The sequence below is a fragment of the Centroberyx gerrardi genome, chromosome 22 (assembly GCF_048128805.1).
Source record: "Centroberyx gerrardi isolate f3 chromosome 22, fCenGer3.hap1.cur.20231027, whole genome shotgun sequence".
In the NCBI taxonomy this organism is placed as follows: Eukaryota; Metazoa; Chordata; class Actinopteri; order Beryciformes; family Berycidae; genus Centroberyx; species Centroberyx gerrardi.
The window spans coordinates 21096692-21116898 of NC_136018.1; the positions used below are offsets into that span (position 1 = coordinate 21096692).

The window sequence follows — 20207 nt, forward strand, 5'->3', positions numbered from 1 at the left end:
GGCTGATCAGGGGCCAGATTCACGAGATACAACTTAAGAGAATTCATACAGAGAAAATTAGAAGTTCCTAAGAATCTTCTTAAAAGTTACCAAAGAGGTAGCTTTTAAGAAAACTTTTTTTTTATTAAGAAGGTTTCGTGAATCTGGTCCCAGGATCTGATTGCTCCTCTCTCACCACCGTCACCTTTCTGTTGCCCTCAGACAGATGGAGGTTTCTGTTTGCTGTGTTTGTATCCAGTGTGAGATAACAGACATCTGATGGGGAGAAGACACACAACAGACATCAGAAAAAAACATTTACTAAGACTCACTTCATCACCTCTCAATCAGTGATGCAGCACATCCAGTATAAAGACTAGATAAGGAACACAGATTAAGCTGTGTGTGTGTGTGTGTGTGTGTGTGTGTGTGTGTGTGTAAAACAGTGAGAGAGAGCAACAGATAGAGTGTAAGCAGTGTGCTCATGCCGTAACAATACTCACATCTTGTAAGGCTGTCAGCTATAATCAGGTTTATTCCAGCCTGTAGGGATGAACACAACAACAACAGTCATCTGCAGGTCAACTCAAACACATGATCACAACACTGTCAACTGGAAACTCTCTCTCTGCTGTGGCTGACATGATCAGAAGAGCAGCCACTGATAAGGTTGGAGATTTACCAGGAAATGTTGGATCTTTGGTTTGATACTAACAGTGTTTAGCACAATACCAATGGACCTTGTCAACATGGACTGACTCCAACCCTCTACTGACCTCAGAGTCTACAGTCTACAGTGTGGACTCTCCAGGAGATCGGACAGCAGCTTCACTCCTGAATCCTGCAGCTTGTTGATACTCAGGTCCAGCTCTCTCAGATGGGAGGGGTTGGACTTCAGAGCTGAGGGGTTGGACTTCAGAGCTGAGGCCAGAGAATCTGAATAAAGAATAAAGCATGTAGCGATAGAAGACATTTCTGCTGGATAGAAATTCTGCTTGAAACCATCCGATGTTTCATAATCCCAATCAGAGCTGTGGAGGTTTTAAATATAGAATTTTCTAAAATGGTGCGCTCAAATCCAAACACAATATTCATATAATACTCATGTCAGCACATAATTAAAAAATGTTGTCTGACCTCAGAGTCTCCAGTCTACAGTGTGGACTCTCCAGTCCAGCAGACAGCAGCTTCACTCCTGAATCCTGCAGCTCGTTGTAACTCAGGTCCAGCTCTCTCATATGGGAGGGGTTGGACTTCAGAGCTGAGGCCAGAGAAGCACAGCAGCTCTCTGACAACCAGCAGCGTCTCAATCTGAATAAAGAATAAAGCATGTAGCTATAAAATAAAATATTCCTGGATAGAAAAACTGCTTGAAACCATCCAACCTCAATTCCAAACACTCAACACCAACAGGGTGCCAAATTTAAAAAGACAGGCTAACACAACAAGGAAAACCAGCACTTGCTAATGTTAATGACAACATGCTGCTGCTTGAATAAACAAGTAGAGATTAAAGAGTGAATATTGTGAATGTATGTTGTATTGGCAACAGATACAGTATGCAGCTAAATTTAAGCTAGTTTTGTTAACCATGGGTAACATGCTGTTCTGTGCAGCATGGCTAAGTGTTAGGCTAGTTTGCAAGCTATGTGCAACAAGATGTTGGGTGCAACATACATTCTTTTATGCTGCTAAGCTTCATGCAAGTTCATCTTTAACAGCCTTTTGTCAGAAACTGAGCGTCTGCAATGCCAGATTTATAGGTGCATCTTAAGTTGGACTGTACACTGGTGAATAAGTACCAAAGAGTTTAATTTCATTTACGAGATGTTTTTTTATGAAGTGCTGCACCATGATTCATGTTTGTGAGCTGCATTGTTGTACTGTATATGGTTACTGTTATGAGGTAACGTGTTAAAAAAAAGTGCTGTAGAGTTGGAAATACATCAAAGTAGAGCTCAATGGACACTTAAGATGGACTTTTGAGTCATTTCTCTGCACATCTGTGTGCAGACTTTTTTGTAGAGCCATTCAGTTGAAACCTAGATCAGCCGTGCCACTCCATTCAAGTCACCGCCTCATCTTCATTCTAGCTGTTGTCTCATCACTGTCATCATCATCATGTGGGACCTGCTTGTTGGACATTCCCTTGTAAAAGAGGGTGGTTGGACTTCTGATTGCACTCATTTTGTTTTTACCTCATATCTTTTCTTTCTCATTTCATTTTGCACATTTTTGTTTCATTCATATGAACTTTTTTCTCCTGAGATCTCAGTTTTCCCTACAACAAAAAGACTTGAACAAACTAGATTGTGAGAAAACAGAATTCTATGTAAACTAAGTTGATGTAATTGAGGTAAACCACTGAAGATTAAATCATATGTGGAAAGGACTAAACTAGCGTTCTGAGGAAGGAGTGTAACATAATATTGGGATGAAAGGAACTGATTGCATACCTTGAAAGGAACAGTAATATACAATATAGTATACTTACCTGTTATAGTCACCTACGGCTATAGCCTACATTCAGTAATTGCAATATACTTACCTGTGACCTCGACTTTGTGCAATATATTGATCTAATATGATATAGTACTGATTATAATCAATAGTATACCTCATTGAACCTAGACTTAGAGTAACTAAACCCTGCTCTGCAGCTTGATATTCTGCACTGGTCTTAAGGTGACATGTGCAGGGGTTCCACTAGTGGTTTAGAAATAAAACCAGCAGCTACTTTTAAAAAGTAAGACAGCCGACAGGAGAGGGGAATGAAACTGGAGCAGCAGGCTGGCACTCATAGACCTCATAAAACACACAGTGTGAATAACAGCAAAATCAGTCAAATAATAAGATTACAATTCACAAACTCTTGCCCCAGACAAGAGAGACAAAGAGACGTGCTGCCATCTTGGATTTGATGAGATGTGTGTGTATAGATTAAGCTACTCAGTGTGGATCAGCATAATGTCAGCGTACAGATGTCTTCAAATTGACTGTCACCACAACATTCATCAATTATTCATATAACATTTATATCAACACAAAACTGTAAAAAACTGCACCATGCAGTACTTCATAAAGTCTGTGGAAACACCTCTAAAGTGCAATGCCCCTGGTGTCCAAAGTGCATATTACATCAAAAATCTGTATTAAAATTAGAGTTAAGATAGAACAAATATTTTTTTACCATGAAGGAATTTCATAAGGATGATAAAATGTTGTACACATTAACTACATACCATCATGCTTACATTGTGAAAGATACAACACTGTCCTAATATGCCCACAAGTGACTTTTTATGCCTTAAGATACACAAAAGAAAATATCTTTAATACATTGAGTATCCATAGCTGCATCAATATCTTGGTGATTATGAGCTCTATACCTTCTGTGAAATTACCACAATAAAAATCACATCTTTAATTCCTTTATTGCCTCCAACAATCTCAGATCAAAGTTTTGCCCCCATAGATGGAGGCCATTTTGGAGCCAATTTGGACCCCTGTGTCTTTAAAACTATGGAGAATATCATTACCAAAGTTCATCGTTATTCATTTGAATACACAAGGATTGTGTGAAAACAATAGGAGGACAATTTGAGACCTAAAACTGTAAAACTCCCACATCCTGTCTGATGTCAGATGGAGTGACTCTATACAGTCTTCCTCAAATTAAGTGTCACCACAATATTAATATAATATTCATGTCAGCACATAATTAAAAAATGTTGTCTGACCTCAGAGTCTCCAGTCTACAGTGTGGACTCTCCAGTCCAGCAGACAGCAGCTTCACTCCTGAATCCTGCAGGTAGTTGTCACTCAGGTCCAGCTCTCTCAGATGGGAGGGGTTGGACTTCAGAGCTGAGGCCAGAGAAGCACAGCAGCTCTCTGACAACCAGCAGCCACTCAATCTGAATAAAGAGTAAAGCATGTAGCAATAAAAATGTTCCTGAATGCTTGCAGCAATCCAGTGTTTCATAATCTAATTAATAATAATAATAATAATATAATAATAACCTTTATTTGTATAGCACCTTTCATACACAACATGCAGCTCAAAGTGCTTTACATCAATAGAAGGCAGATAAAAGACAGTGTGTTAACTGCACCCACATCATCATTGTCATCTCACATCTGGAAAGCCCTGTGCATTTTGTGTGAGCCTCCTCCCTGATAACAGAACAGTATGGTGGGGGAAGACTGTGAGATCGAAAGGAAAGGGCACTGACCTCAACGTAAATTACCTCATTTCCACCCCTAAGAGCTGGTATCAAGGAACAGACCTGGTAAATAACCATAAAACTCCAACACTTAGCCTTGTCTTTGCTAATCCCCAAGGAGACAGAGAGTCTGAGATGAGACACATTGGAATGTGGAAAGAAAAAAATAGAAAGATAAAAGAACACAACAAATACTCCCACTTTTAGATGCACATTGTGAGTGAACCCATATGTTTTTCTTTAATTTTCTTTTCCCCTGTCCTTCCTGATTCTACTCTTGATCCAATATTTACGTCAGATCTCACTGCCCAAGGCAGACGAGAATCATAGATTCTCCTCTTGGTCAAAAACCTCACCATCCACAGATGGATGAGAATCATACAGGGTAAAGCTCTGTCCCCCCACATATAGTGTTCACTCGTGCAAGTAAGCATTACCCGGACAAGGCCAATGAAAATTTGTACTTGCCCGTGTCAGCTCTGTTGGGATCCAGAACAGAAACAGTTAAAATGAAGGCTATTTAAAAGCTAAGCTGAAAAGATAGGTTTTTAGCAGTCGTTTGAAAATGCTTACAGAGCCCGCCTCTAATATTCTTTGGGAGGGTGTTCCACAGTTTAGGAGCATAGTTAAAAAAGGCTGCATCCCCAATCTTCTTTTGAGTGGGGTTTTGTACTTTTAACAAACCAGCAGTAGAAGACCTGAGGGCTCTTGATGGAATGTAGAACAGCAGGGATTCTGTAATGTAGGCCGGTCCAAAGCCATTAAGAGCTTTGTATACAAGTAAAAGTACTTTAAAATCAATTCTAAAGGACACTGGGAGCCAGTGCAATGTAACTAAAACTGGAGTGATATGCTGTCGCTTCCTTGTTTTTGTTAAAAGTCTAGCTGCAGAGTTTTGGATAAGCTGAAGCCTCTCAATAGACTTTTTAGGGAGGCCGGTAAAAAGGGCGTTGCAGTAGTCCAGTCTACTTGTAACAAACGCGTGAGTTAGCTTTTCAGCATCTTTCTGGGTTAGGAAGGGCTGCACCTTGGCAATATTTCTAAGATGAAAGAATGCTGTTCTGGTCACCTTGTTTATATGTGAATTAAAACTTAGATCAGAATCTAAGATAACACCCAGGCTTGTTACTTCTGATTTGATCGAGGGATTCAGGTTCCCAAGTCTTGTGGAGAGTTCGTCTCTTTTGGCTTTGGGGCCGACCAAAAGTATTTCTGTCTTATCTTCATTCAGTTTGAAGAAATTTGTGTTCATCCAATCATTGATAGCCAATAGACAAGTAGTGAGGGAGCTTAAGGCATCTGCATGATTTGGCTCTACAGAAATGTATAGTTGTGTATCATCAGCATAGCTATGGAAATTGACATTATGTTCTCTGATAATATCACCTAATGGAAGCATGTATAGTGAGAAAAGCAGGGGACCAAGACAGCTTCCTTGTGCAACACCAGAAGTTAGATCATGTTGATCATGTGATCAATTATATCTGTTCAGGTTTTAAATGTGTATCTCAACATTGTTATGCCCCAGTCAATGGACTTTAGCATTTTGTTAGTGTGGATCAGCGTAATATCTGCGTTATAGGGTCATTCCATCTGAAATCAGACAGGCTGTCACACCTACGTATGTCTCAGAATTGGTCTATTTTCCTTGAACACATTCTTTAACCAACAATATGAATAAATCTGAAATCTTGGAGTTTGGGCTCTGAATGCCAAGTAGTTCTACCCAAAGGTCCCTTGATCAATATTCATTGTGTTTATTACTATTTGTATGTTTTTGGGAGATTTCTGTTATTTGTAACATGGCTATATGGAAATAAATAGTATTTTGAAGTAAAATTCCCAGTAAACAGTCAGAAAACACAAAGAGCACAGATGGACACTTTGGGTGATGGGCCTTTTTGAAAAGGCCCACACCACAATCAATGTTCAAAATGTAGCAGTCAATCGGATGGGCACGATAGGCGCGCTGCTTTATGGGTTTGTGATCGCCCACATCAATATCATGACTCAGCACGTTAGTTTGACTAGGAATGTCACTGAAAAGGGTTGGATAGTTCTTGATAAGCCCACTAATATCACCCCTGGCCGAATCAGGCAGATGCACCAAATATGCATCTAAATTTGACAACACTTCAGAATTTCGGAGGCGTACACCAGAAACAGAATCACATCTGTCATCTAGCCTGTCCTCCCTGGGATCATACGGAGATTTAACAACAACCACGGAGGCAACAGGTGCAACTACAGGACACAAACTAACTCCACTTCCACGCTCAACATAACTTTTGAGCATGTTGATATGACACACACAAGTTTTCTTTTTACGATCGGGGGTTTTGATCACATAATCAGTTTCACTTAGTTTGCGGTCAATCTCATACGGACCAGAAAACTTTGCCTGCAGTCCAGAGCCAATAAGAGGTAACAAAACTAGTACGCGGTCACCTGGGTGAAATGTCCGCGCCACGGATTTCTTGTCATAGTTTCTCTTCATTTTGGATTGAGCAAACGAGAGAGAGTCACGGGCCAAATCACATGCCCGATGCAGTCTCTCCCGAAATGAACTCACATAGTCCAAAATGTTTTCTTTGGAACCGGACTTATCAGAGAGCCACTTTTCACGCAGCAGGCGCAGGGGACCGCATACAGTGTGCCCGAAAACTAAGTCGGCTGGACTGAAGCCTAAAGACTCCTGCAAAGTTTCCCTCACAGCGAACAACAAGAGTGGCAACCCTTCATCCCACTCACGGTTTGACTCAGTGCAGAACTTACGAAGCATGGCTTTCAGAGTTTGGTGGAATCTTTCTAATGCGCCCTGACTCTCTGGATGATAAGCGCTGGAAGTGCGGTGCTTAACATTAAGCTCTGCCATGACCTGGGCAAAAATCCTAGACATAAAATTTGAACCCTGGTCACTTTGAATGCTTTTAGGAAGACCGAAAGTGGAAAAGAACTTTACAAGCGCTTTCACAATAGCATGCGCTTTTAATGTGCGCAACGGGACGGCTTCAGGATATCGTGTGGCAGCACACATCACCGTGAGAATGTACTGATAACCAGATTTTGTTTTTGGTAATGGACCAACACAATCCACAATAATGTGCTCAAATGGTTCACCGATGACAGGAATTGGCTTTAATGGAGCAGCGGGAATCGTTTGATTTGGCTTACTGGACACTTGACATGTATGGCACGAACGACAGAATTTCGCTACATCGGACTTAAGTCATGGCCAGAAGAAATACCGAAGGACACGATTGTAAGTTTTCCTGATTCCTAAGTGTCCGGACAAACAATGGTCATGAGCTAAACTCAGGACCTGAAAACGGAAAGGCTGCGGCACTACAATTTGGCACACAGAGTCATGCGTAAAACCAGAGAGAGGAAACCAGTGGCGCATTAGAACACCATCATCAACTAGGTAAGACACAGATTTTTCAGACATTTGCTGTTTCACTAAAGCAAGGCAAGACGACAAAGTAGGGTCAGACTGCTGTTCTCTAATCAAATGCTCCTTATCTACCGACATTTTCAGACTTTCATCGTCAGGGTGAAACTCAATTAACACATTTTCTTTACACTCTGGGGATGGACTGTTTTGACCCGGGAGGCTCATAAAAGAGTCACTCAAATCCACAAGGTCGTCGTATTTTTTTGCCTGCGCACGTGTTACGGCACACACAGGAAACGGGGCGAGTTTAGCGCAGCTGGCACAGAAACGCAACCACTGGGACTCGGGTCGTCAATTACCTCGGGACACAGGAAAACTTTTCCGCCAGCCAAGTCATTTCCAAGAATAAGATCAATACCGGCTACCGGTAGCTGTGACCTCACGGCAATTTTGAATTTGCCTGACACGAACCATGAGGAGAACTGAACAAAATGCAAAGGCGCACGCACAACACTCATTTTTACCCCCCACGCCAGAACATCTGAGCCACTAGAAGAAGTAGCCGAAAAGGGCAGGACACCTCCACGAATAATGCTCTGCTTAGCGCCAGTATCCCGCAGGATAGTGATTGGGACTCTTTCTGCTTCACCCCCGAGAGAAACAAAACCCTGAGAAACGAATGGCCGGAAAGCCTCATCAATTTTGTCTCTCTCCGTCTCTGCCAAATCCAGAGATTGAGGTCTCGTTTGTATTAGACCTACAGACGATGGAGTTTTGGGATTTCTGAACTGCTCTTTTCTCTTAAGAATGGGGCAGGCTGCGATGAGGTGTCCCTGCTCATGACAGTAAAAACATTCTCTAATTTCTGGCCCAGTAGCAGTGGGGTTACAACGGACACTTTTTGGGGATTTAACCCTTCTCTCAAAGGGAGCTGAGTCTCGACGGATGGGAGGCGAAAACACACTTTTGTGCCTCAAAGCAAACTCGTCGGCTAGTACGGCAGCAGCACTGATTGACGCAACTTTCTGTTCATTTAAGTAAATCACGACTTTCTCTGGAAGGCAATTTTTGAATTCCTCCAGCAATACAAGCTCACGTAGGTTTTCCAAAGTTTTCACCTTACTAGCCTGGCACCATTTGTCAAAAAGGGCACCTTTCTCCCTCGCAAACTCTACATATGTCTGGGTGGCAGTCTTGTCACATTTCCTAAAGTTTTGCCTATAGGCCTCAGGCACTAACTCATAAGCACGAAGAACGGTGGCTTTCACAATATCATAATCTATCTATCTTCTATTGACAGGGATGTGCATACGTCTTGAGCTTTCCCCACAAACTTACACTGGAGCAGAAGAGGCCACACATTTTTCGGCCAGTTTAGTGTAGCTGCTATGCGTTCAAATGCATTAAAATATGCATCAACCTCAGATTCTCTAAAAGGTGGAACTAGCGCGATGAGCCTACTTACATCGAAGCTATCCCGAGCTCGGGGCCTGGGTGAGGGTGGCGATGTGGGTGAAGGACTGGCAGCTACAGCAGCTCCCCGCTCTATCTCCAGAGCCTTCACCCTTAAATGCATGGCTTCCACCTCCAACTCCCTGTTTCTCACCTCCACCTCCCTTATGCGCAGAGTCAATGTGAGCTCTTCTGCAGTCATGCCAACCTGCACAGGGAGGTCTTGGAGCGGGGTTGGAACACCAGCTTGCTCACCCAGCCCAGCTCCACCTGCAGGAGCTGGCTCACCAAACAGACCCCTTCCACTCAGCTCCTCATGCAGTAGCTCTTTTAACTCCTTTTTCCTGGCATGTAAAGGCACTTGCACATCAAAGAAATTTGCAATCAACACAAGATCAGCTTTTCTACACCTATCCAATTTGCCTTCAGTAGGATTAGTGGCAAAATGACCGTGGCTTCATGACTGAAATTGTCAGGTGCAAACTTTATTCTATTATAGAAAATATGGCAGCCAAACAACTGGTAGGCCTTTCAAAATTCATAATTCTGAAAATGTCCAAATAGCTAAGAAGTTTCATTAAACTTAAACTGTTTTATTACATTGAAATTAAACTGTTTTTGCACCATGCAGTACTTCTTCAAGTCCACGAAAAAAAAAAACCCTATAAAGTGCAATGCCCCTGCATATTTCATCAAAATATGCATAAGTGTCACCACAATATTGATATAATATTCATGTCAGCACATAATTTAAAAATGCTGTCTGACCTCAGAGTCTCCAGTCTACAGTGTGGACTCTCCAGTCCAGCAGACAGCAGCTTCACTCCTGAATCCTGCAGATAGTTGTAACTCAGGTCCAGCTCTCTCAGATGGGAGGGGTTGGACTTCAGAGCTGAGACCAGGACTTCACAGTGTGTGTCTGAGAGTCCACAGCCAGAAAGTCTGTGAATATAGATTTAATGTGAGATGAGTGATTATCAAAGCAAAGCTGAGACTAAGCATACCAATCAAAACAACATACTACTAATACTACAACAACTACAAATAATAATACTAATTTGTATTAGAGAATGTGCTCAATGTATAATATAAGCAGAGACCAAACACAGGCATTACATGACGGTCCTGTAGATTTAAAAAAACAACCACATCATGTAATACTAATCGTAATGTGCACACCATCCACTGGAAATACTGCTGTCTGTTGTGATAAAATATCCTCTTTCTAAACTTTTTCACCACAGCCTCTTAACTCCTGAAGCTCCTTGGTTGGTTTGTATTAAGCTCCCTTCAGCCCAAGGAAGATAAGTATAAAAACAACACTTTTTCTGTAAAGTCACAACATTCATTACAGCTAAACAGAATAACTATGTTCACTAACATGATAGCTTTAAACAGCCAACTGAAAACTAGAAGTGTACTTTGTTCTCACTGCATTTGCAACAACAGTTCAAGAATATTTTCACAACTGAGTTGTAATCTCTGGAATAAACAGGTGTAACACCAGTGTTGAGATCATTGCTGGAAAAAAGTAATGAATTACACATTACTCCTTACTTTTCATAAAAAGTAGTGAATTACTTTACTTATTACTCCCCAAGAAAAGTAATTAGTTACACTAATCATTACATTGCTTTTGTGTTATACCCTAAAGCGATTGTGCTAGGCTTACTTCTGTTCATTGGGCCAATAAATATTGTCGACCCAAACCGACATTACCAACAAGTCGTCTAAATAATGACAGACAAAAAAACTTTTTAAGGTTTATAATAAAGTTAGACAGGGTTTCCCATACATAGACAACTTTGTGGCGGCCCGCCACAATATCAACACTGACCGCCACAATTTTTATTTTTTTTATTTTACTATTTAATTGTAGAGCTGCGTGTAGCGCATTGATTCGCTCAGCCCCTATTGCTCTGCGCGCTCTCTCTCTCGATCTCTTTCTCTGTCTCTCTCTGTCACTCGGAACAATAATGCCTTATTTTACTCCGTTACAGGAAAATGTAATGTGATTACAGTGATGCATTACATTTTAACAACATTTTATAGTATGTTTGAGGAACTATATGGAGCTTTAGCGAAGGTTCAGTCTGGAAGACTATCTTTTGCTTAGACAGCTTAGGCTGTAGTTTTACTTCTCATACCATCCTGCCATTCACATCTCTCACGCATGCTCACTCATTATTTCCTTGCTGTCATTTCCCGGGGCCGTCAGTTGAGATATCAGCTGTTCACATCAGCTGGTCACATCTATCCAATAGCACAGCGACACACCTCCATTGTTAGCCTATCATCTTGCTGCTGTCTTTTTAAATATGTTTCTCTCTCTCCGCTTTAGTCCATTCATGCTGCTGTTATGCGTGATTACAAAATCTCCCTGTAGAGTCTAAGCGCCAAAGACTTTCTTGACAAGTCTTAATTTTCACTATATCATCTGTTATAATAAACAATTATCTTTACTTCATTCACTTATCTCTCCTGATTGAAATATCTTTATTGTAATTCTTATTGTGTCAGGTGTGAAGGCAGCTCTACACTGTTGTATAATGTTGATATTTACTACTAACCGAGCCTTCCTGCAGTTCCTCACAGCTGGGATCAGTCTCCCTTGTCCCTCCTCTGATGTGTTGTACTCCTTCAGGTCCAACACATCCAGAACCTCCTCTGACATCTGCAGCATGTAGGCCAGAGCTGAGCAGTGGATCTCAGAGAGTTCCTTCCTTGATCTGTTCTTTGACTTAAGGAACTCTTGGATCTCCTGATGTACTGAGTAGTCGTTCATCTCCATCAAACAGTGGAAGATGTTGATGCTTCTGTCAGGAGAGGTATCAGAGGTGTTCATCTTCTTCAGGTTGCTGATGGCTCTCTGGACACTCTCTGGACTCGTCTCTGTCCGACCCAGCAGGCCTCCTAAGAGACTCTGGTTGGACTCCAGTGAGAGGCCATGAAGGAAGCGGACAAAGAGGTCCAGGTGGCCATTTTTACTCTTCAGAGCTTTTTCCATGGCTCTGCTCAGAAAGACATCTAGGGTTGGGTCACTGCTGCCAGATCCACTCCAGCCTTGTCCCAGGAATGTCTCCAGTACCTTCTCATTCCTGTTTGTGTGACAGTGGAACACGTAGACTGCAGCGAGAAACTCCTGAATGCTCAGATGAACAAAGCAGTAGACCATTTTCTGGAAGAGCACACACTCTCGTTTGAAGATCTCTGTGCACACTCCTGAGAACACCAAGGCCTCTCTGACATCAAGACCACACTCCTCCAGGTCTTCTTGGTAGAACATGAGGTTGCCTTTCTCCAGATGTTCAAACGCCAGCCTCCCCAGCTTCAGAAGAACTTCTCTATCAGTCTCCGTCAGCTCCTGTTGACTCATCTCATGTCTCTCATCATACTTCTGCTTCTTCCTCTTTGTCTGAACCAGCAGGAAGTGTGAGTACATCTCAGTCAGGGTCTTGGGCAGCTCTCCTCTCTGGTCTGTAGTCAACATGTGCTCCAGAACTGTAGCAGTGATCCAACAGAAGACCGGGATGTGGCACATGATGTGGAGGCTCCTGGATGCCTTGATATGTGAGATGATTCTGCTGGACAGCTCCTCATCCCTGGATCTCCTCCTGAAGTACTCCTCCTTCTGGGGGTCAGTGAACCCTCGTACCTCTGTTACCCTGTCAACACGTGTAGAAGGGATCTGATTGGCTGCTGCAGGTCGGGAAGTTATCCAGAGGAGAGCTGAGGGAAGCAGATTCCCCTCGATGAGGTTTGTCAACAGCACATCTACTGATGATGTCTGTGTGACATCAGACACAACATCATTGTTCTGGAAATCCAATAAAAGTCTGCTTTCATCCAGGCCGTCAAAGATGAACACAACTTTACAGACAGCGAGCTTCTCTGCTGTGACCATCTGTAATGTTGGATGGAAAACATGGAGCAGCATGAGAAGACTGTACTGCTCATCTTTGATCAAGTTCAGCTCCCGGAACGAAAGCAGAATCACAAGACTGACATCTTGATTTTCCAAGCCCTCTGCCCAGTCCAGAGTGAACTTCTGCACTGAGAAGGTTTTTCCAATGCCAGCAACGCCCTTCGTCAGAACTACTCTGATGTGTGTCTCTTGGTCAGGTAAGGGTTCAAAGATGTCGTGGCACTTGATTGGAGTGTCATGGAGGGTCTCCATCTTGGATGCTGTCTCAAGCTGCCACACCTCATGTTGGGTATTAACCCCTTCACTCTGTCCCTCTGTGATGTAGAGCTCAGTGTAGATCCTATTGAGGGGGGTTCCAGTTCCTGCTTCAGCAGTTCCTTCTATCACAAATTCACATCTCCTTCTCAGACTGATCTTATGCTCGTCTACCTCCTGCAGACTGCTGTCCACTGGAAGAGAAGAAAGAATAAGCAGGTGTTTAACAAATATGCTAATGTTTCTTGGTTTTAGAAATGGTGACAACAGTAGACAGACCCCCAGTCTTACTTTGTGCAGTGCTAGTTTGACTGGGTGTCTGCAGTCCAGGTGTTGTTCTGGATCTTTTTCCACACTGTGGACAGGCGGAGTCTCCTGATGAACCAGACTGGTCCCAGTATGAGGTGATGCACTGTCTGCAAAACCAGTGTCCACAGCTGGTAGAGACTGGATCCCTCAGGTCCTCCTGACACAATGCACACCAGGACAGCTGCTGCTTCACAACACCACTACTCCTCCTCTTCCTCTCTCTGTGGAGATGAACACAATTCATTATAACTGATGTCTGCTATCATCAGACAACACCATGTAAAGTTTCAACTAAAAACTTTATTGTAAATTAAATGTCAAGATTTGCCAATACTATCTAGATGATCAGATAGCATCATGCTGCCTCAATATAAAGGTGCAATCAATGGTGCACAATTGGTGCACCATGGTGGGATTACTCAATAGTTGTGTAGAAATGTGTACATATAACTATCTCCATATGGTCATAGATGCATGTTCCCTATATGAGTAGGCATTATACAGTATAGCATGTGACATTTTATTTACTATTACTTAAGTTGGATAACATTGCCTTTTTGTCTACTGTGTTTTATATCGTTTTTCTTCTTGTCCTTGTCTCATGATTTCTATCACATAACCCCTCCATCTCCACCAGATGGAGGGGGAGTTTCTTATCAGTAAATCTTCACACTGTACTCAACTTTATGACACAGATGTATGAATATTTTCTGAGTATAAATTGCAATATAACATGCAAGTTCTCACGTGTTTTGCTGCAAAAATGCCTCCATAGTTTCATAACATAATCCCGATAATCCAATCCAGATCCATTTTGGCTGAACAGTTGTATTGTAGAGGAGTGAGCAGTAACTGTTCTCTTTCCAGTGTCTTTCCTGGATATCTTCACAACTAGTTTTGCTTCAAGAATACAATCCTCTCATACTGTGTAATGTAACAGTAAAGGGAAGCAAATCTAACTGACAGATCAGCATTTTGTCTTCATACTCATTTAATTATATTCCATCAGGTAGGCTTACAGTATAACCAGTCCTCTTACCTTGTATCTGATGGTCCGGGTTCATTACTGAAGTGTAGAGGAATACTCATAGACCAGTCACTCTTCATAGACAGACAGCTGGATACTGGAGACTCTGCTCTCTGCCTGTGGACTTGACTTCTGGAAACATAAATGTTTTATACATATCATTAGTTCTAGCAAAGACAGACAACAATTCATGCAATGTTGCACATTGTCAGTTTTTCTGCACATCTGGAGATTTTGATAACATGGCCTTTTGATAAGTGTCCAGGATGCCAGATTTTGCGTCAGTGGTATCCATGGCAACAAATGAGGGGAGAAGGCCCGTCTCATTCACCTCTTTTATGCAGTCCTGCACCGTTGCAAACTCATGTAGTCACACTGAGCATGCTGAGTGAATGTCAGAATGCGTAAAACCGTCTGTGAGGGCTCAGTCTGCTTTCAGTCTGTGATTCTGTGAGTCTGGATTCAGCTGCTGAATCCAAATGAATTATGCACTCACAAACTTTGGCTTTACGTAGTCTGAGGTTAACTGAAGTGCTCAGTGTGAATACACAAGTTCGCAAGGGCGCAGAGCTTTGAATAAAAGGTGCTAATTGGACGGGCCTATATGTCACTTGACGTCTTTTATCATCATATCCGTAGTGCAATGAACTGTGGGAAATCTCACTAATAAAATCTGCAGGGTAGCGGACTCTCTGGAAGCCTCAAAAGTCCACATGAGAGCCCTTACAGACTTGATGAATTTTGGCACAGGACAGCCCCAGACCCCTCTTGGACTTCACAGGAAGTCCACGAGTCAGCAAGTCCGGGAAAGTCCAGACTTGTGGATTCAGCATCGCATTGATTATGTCCATGATGGTATTTCTATGGGCAGCTTTCTCAAATAAAGTTTACACCTAGAAGCTGCAATACTGCATATATGCTGTAAATTCATATTGTTTTCATTTTCTAATATTTTTCCTCATTTGTTATATCTATAAATGATACATGTAGTTTGATATTTTTATAATTTTATAAATTTCATATATGTTCATTTACTTTCATACTGTTTGTTTCCTATTATTAGTATACTTTCATATCATCTGTTTTTAATTCATTTTCCTTTGCCTCATGTTATACTGTAATTACTTTGAACACCCTCATAATGGTGTAATTTATATAGTTTTTAAACTTTTCATTCATATACTGTATTTGTACTTAGTATAACTGATGTTATACTAATTCATGATTAATTAAATTAATGATTAAGTGATTATTATAACTGATTATTATAACTGTCTGCCATCATCAGAAAACACCATGTAAAGTTTCCACTAAAAACTTTGTCTTGATAATTGCAAATTAAATGTCAAGATTTGCCAATACTATCTACTATCTAGATGATCAGATAGCATCATGCTGCCTCAGTATAAAGGTGCAATCAATGGTGCACAATTGGTGCACCATGGTGGGATTACTCAATAGTTGTGTAGAAATTTGTACATATAACCATCTACATATGGGCATAGATGCATTATACAGTATATACAGCATGTGATATATTTTATTTACTATTTAAGTTTTTCTTTATAGGATAACATTGCCTTTTTGTCTACTGTGTTTTATATATTTTTTCCTCTTTTTCTTGTCTCTCATTATTTCCATCATATTATCCCCTCCCTCTCCACCACCCATGTAAACCGCATATTCAGATTTTCACTTGCTGATCAGTAAATCTTTAGTGAATTCAACTTTAGGACACAGATGTGTGAATACACTCTGAGTATAAATTCCAACATGCAAGTTCTCAGGTGTTTTGCTGCAAAAATGCCTCCATAATTTCTGGCTAAAATAATCCAGATGAAGATCCATGTTGGCTGAACAGTTGTATTGTAGAGCAGTGTCCAGTGTCTTTCCTGGATATCTTCACAACTAGTTTTGCTTCAAGAATACAATCCTCTCATATTGTGTAATGTAAAAGTAAAGGCAAACAAATCTAACTGACAGATCAGCATTTTGTCTTCATACTCAGTTAATTATATTCCATCAGGTAGGCTTACAGTATAACCAGTCCTCTTACCTTGTATCTGATGGTCCGGGTTCATTACTGAAGTGTAGAGGAATACTCATAGACCAGTCACTCTTCATAGACAGACAGCTGGATACTGGAGACTCTGCTCTCTGCCTGTGGACTTGACTTCTGGAAACATAAATGTTTTATACATATCATTAGTTCTAGCAAGGTCAGACAACAATTCATGCAATGTTGCACATTGTCAGTTTTTCTGCACATCTGAGTTTTTGATAACATGGCCTTTTGATAAGTGTCAAGGATGCAGATTCTGCATCAGTGGTATCCACGGCAACAAATGAGGGGGGAAGGCCCGTCCTATTCACCTCTTTTATGCAGTCCTGCACCGTTGCAAACTCATGTAGTCACACTGAGCATGCTGAGTGAATGTCAGAATACGTAAAACCGTCTGTGAGGGCTCAGTCTGCTTTCATCTGCATTCAGTCTGTGATTCTGTGAGTCTGGATTCAGCTGCTGAATCCAAATGAATTATGCACTCACAAACTTTGGCTTTACGTAGTCTGAGGTTAACTGAAGTGCTCAGTGTGAATACACAAGTTCGCAAGGGCGCAGAGCTTTGAATAAAAGGTGCTAATTGGACGGGCCTATATGTCACTTGACGTCTTTTATCATCATATTCGTAGTGCAATGAACTGTGGGAAATCTCACTAATAAAATCTGCAGGGTAGCAGACTCTCTGGAAGCCCCAAAAGTCCACATGAGAGCCCTTACAGACTTGATGAATTTTGGCACAGGACAGCCCCAGACTCCTCTTGGACTTCAGGAACGTGCTGCCACGTCCACGAGTCAGCAAGTCTGGGAAAGTCCAGACTTGTGGATTCAGCACCGCATTGATTATGTCCATGATGGTATTTCTATGGGCAGCTTTCTCAAATAAAGTTTACACCTAGAAGCTGCAATACTGTATGCTGTAAATTCATATTGTTTTCATTTTCTAATATTTTTCCTCATTTGTTATATCTATAAATGATACATGTAGTTTGATATTTTTATAATTTTATAAATTTCATATATGTTCATTTACTTTCATACTGTTTGTTTCCTATTATTAGTATACTTTCATATCATCTGTTTTTAATTCATTTTCCTTTGCCTCATGTTATACTGTAATTACTTTGAACACCCTCATAATGGTGTAATTTATATAGTTTTTAAACTTTTCATTCATATACTGTATTTGTACTTAGTATAACTGATGTTATACTAATTCATGATTAATTAAATTAATGATTAAATGATTATTATAACTGATTATTATAACTGTCTGCCATCATCAGAAAACACCATGTAAAGTTTCCACTAAAAACTTTGTCTTGATAATTGCAAATTAAATGTCAAGATTTGCCAATACTATCTACTATCTAGATGATCAGATAGCATCATGCTGCCTCAGTATAAAGGTGCAATCAATGGTGCACAATTGGTGCACCATGGTGGGATTACTCAATAGTTGTGTAGAAATTTGTACATATAACCATCTACATATGGGCATAAATTCATATTGTTTTCATTTTCTAATATTTTTCCTCATTTGTAATATTCCAACAATACATGTAGTTTGATATTTAATCATTTCATGAATTTCATAATTTTCATATGTATTCATATATTTTCATACTGTTCATTTCCTATTATTAGTATACTTTCATGTCATCCGTTTTTAATTCATTTTCCTTTGGAGTTTTAGAAGTATTCTCACTAATTTGTTTTGAGAAGTTTGTTCTTTCTTCAGATGCTGAGGAATACTGGAGAACCAGCAGGTACATGAATAATCAAAGTGACATTGAACCAACCCAATTTCTAGATGAGAGGTTAAAATCAATGGCTTTTAATTTTAAAAGCAAAATTCTGTCTACTGTATCGAATGCTTTTGCAAGTTCAGCAACACCATTCCACAATAGTTTCCGCTATCCACCTCCTTCCTGATAAAATCTTCTGAATATAAAAGGCAAGTGTTTGTGGAATGTGATTTTGTAAAACCAGATTGGAATTCATATGAGATTATGTTTTTGAAAACCTTCAATCTGTTCCAAAATGATTTGTTCAAAGTACTTTGGATAAAACACTTAAAATAGAAACAGATCTATAGTTTGCCTCATTATGTTCTACTGCAATTACTTTGAGCACCCTCATAATTTGACATTTTCTCATTAATCAGGTTGTATCAAGTGGGCTTACAGTGTAACCAGTCCTCTTACTTTGTGTCTGAGGGTCCATGTTCATTACTGAAGTCTGGAGGAAAATCTTTCATAGACAGACAGCTGGATACTGGAGACTCTGCTCTGCCCTCCTCTTCCTCCACAGGAACACTCATCTTCTGGACTTCAGTCAGTCTGAGAAGTAAACCAGTAACACTGGAGAGAGACACACACACACACACACACACACACACACACACACACACACACTGTACAGTATAAGCAACCCAGCCAGCATTACACCTGGTAAATTAGTTACATGTCAGAGAGCTCTTAACTTTGCCTAAAAATTCCCAGCAAGGAGTCCCAGCTCATGAGTGATTTAGAAAAGTTCTCGGAGAAACTCTGAGCAAGGAATGACCAAGAACTTTTATCTTAGTGAGGTGTGGTGTTGCTAGGTATGATGATGCTCTCTTTTAGACGCTGTCATTAGTTGATCAAGAAAAAATCTCAACACGTTTCTTTCAGTCATCCAGAATGCACACAAGGAATCACACAAGATAATCACACCATTTACTCTCTCTATATATAATATATATATACAATAACATTAATGGTGTAATAGCGTTACTTTGTTAGATGTGAGTGCATCTTAATGAGATCAAGCACAAACATCGTCCCTGCACGATACAGTCTGTAGCATTTAGCTAACTCACTGTCATTCAGTGTTTGGAGAACATTTCCTGCTTCTCAGTCTTTCAGCCATTTTCTCCTCTGCTTAAGAAACTCCTAAAAGTCCTCCTCTCTACTCTTAACAGTTTGTGAATAACAAACAGAAGGACAATCCAGGCACTCCAAATATAGAAATATAATCACGAGGAAGAAAAAATTCTTAAAAAGTCTTTATTGTAGTGGCTAAATCATTAAAAAAGCCAACATCGACCATTGTCTTCTTCAGGGCTTTAAACATAGACAACGCAGGTGTGGCCTCACCTATATAATAGCAACAGCCAATGGGAGGCAAGCACATGACCCGGATAATCACATAACAGGTGAAACAAATTGAAAATAATGAAAAAAATATATATAACATGAGAATAGATTACACAGAAATATAACATGTACATCATACACAGGGAATAGATACCCATATATAAGTTTTTCATAGGCTGTGAGAGAAAAGGAGAGCTTACACAGTGAAAAATTACAGAAAACATGTGAATTCTATATCCTCATTGAGACCAGGATACTGTAACGCATCCAGTCGATGGATCCAGAAAGCTTCCCTTTGGTTAAGTTTCCGTATTCTGTCACCCCCCCTGACCAAAGGTTTAATGTGCTCAATGCCCTCTATGCGCAATAACGAATCATTAGCATTGTGGCATTCACTAAAGTGTCTAGCCATGGGGTAATCGCGATTCCTAATTCTAATGGCAT

General features: G+C 40.6%; 1 protein-coding gene across 1 annotated transcript; it reads right to left on the reverse strand.

Annotated features, from left to right (window-relative positions):
• Positions 1-155: 155 nt before the first annotated feature.
• Positions 156-18960, reverse strand: LOC139930796 (protein NLRC3-like). The gene is made up of 11 exons (XM_078291495.1): positions 18831-18960; positions 16621-16740; positions 14577-14696; positions 13520-13758; positions 11619-13422; positions 9817-9990; positions 3720-3893; positions 1117-1290; positions 756-915; positions 483-522; positions 156-255 (listed from the first exon to the last, which is right to left on the reverse strand). Exons 1-9 carry the CDS (start codon positions 18944-18946, stop codon positions 771-773), a joined length of 3066 nt encoding a protein of 1021 aa, XP_078147621.1. The 5' UTR covers positions 18947-18960; the 3' UTR covers positions 156-255; positions 483-522; positions 756-770.
• Positions 18961-20207: the final 1247 nt, after the last annotated feature.

Excerpts from the sequence above, each read along its gene's own strand:
- LOC139930796 (XM_078291495.1), bottom strand. The coding sequence starts at position 18,946 with ATGAGTGTTCCTGTGGAGGAAGAGGAGGGCAGAGCAGAGTCTCCAGTA. Across the intron at positions 16,741-18,830 it reads CATGGACCCTCAGACACAAA|AAGTCAAGTCCACAGGCAGA; the intron begins GTAAGAGGACTG and ends TTATGTTTCCAG. Across the intron at positions 14,697-16,620 it reads CCCGGACCATCAGATACAAG|AAGTCAAGTCCACAGGCAGA; the intron begins GTAAGAGGACTG and ends TTATGTTTCCAG.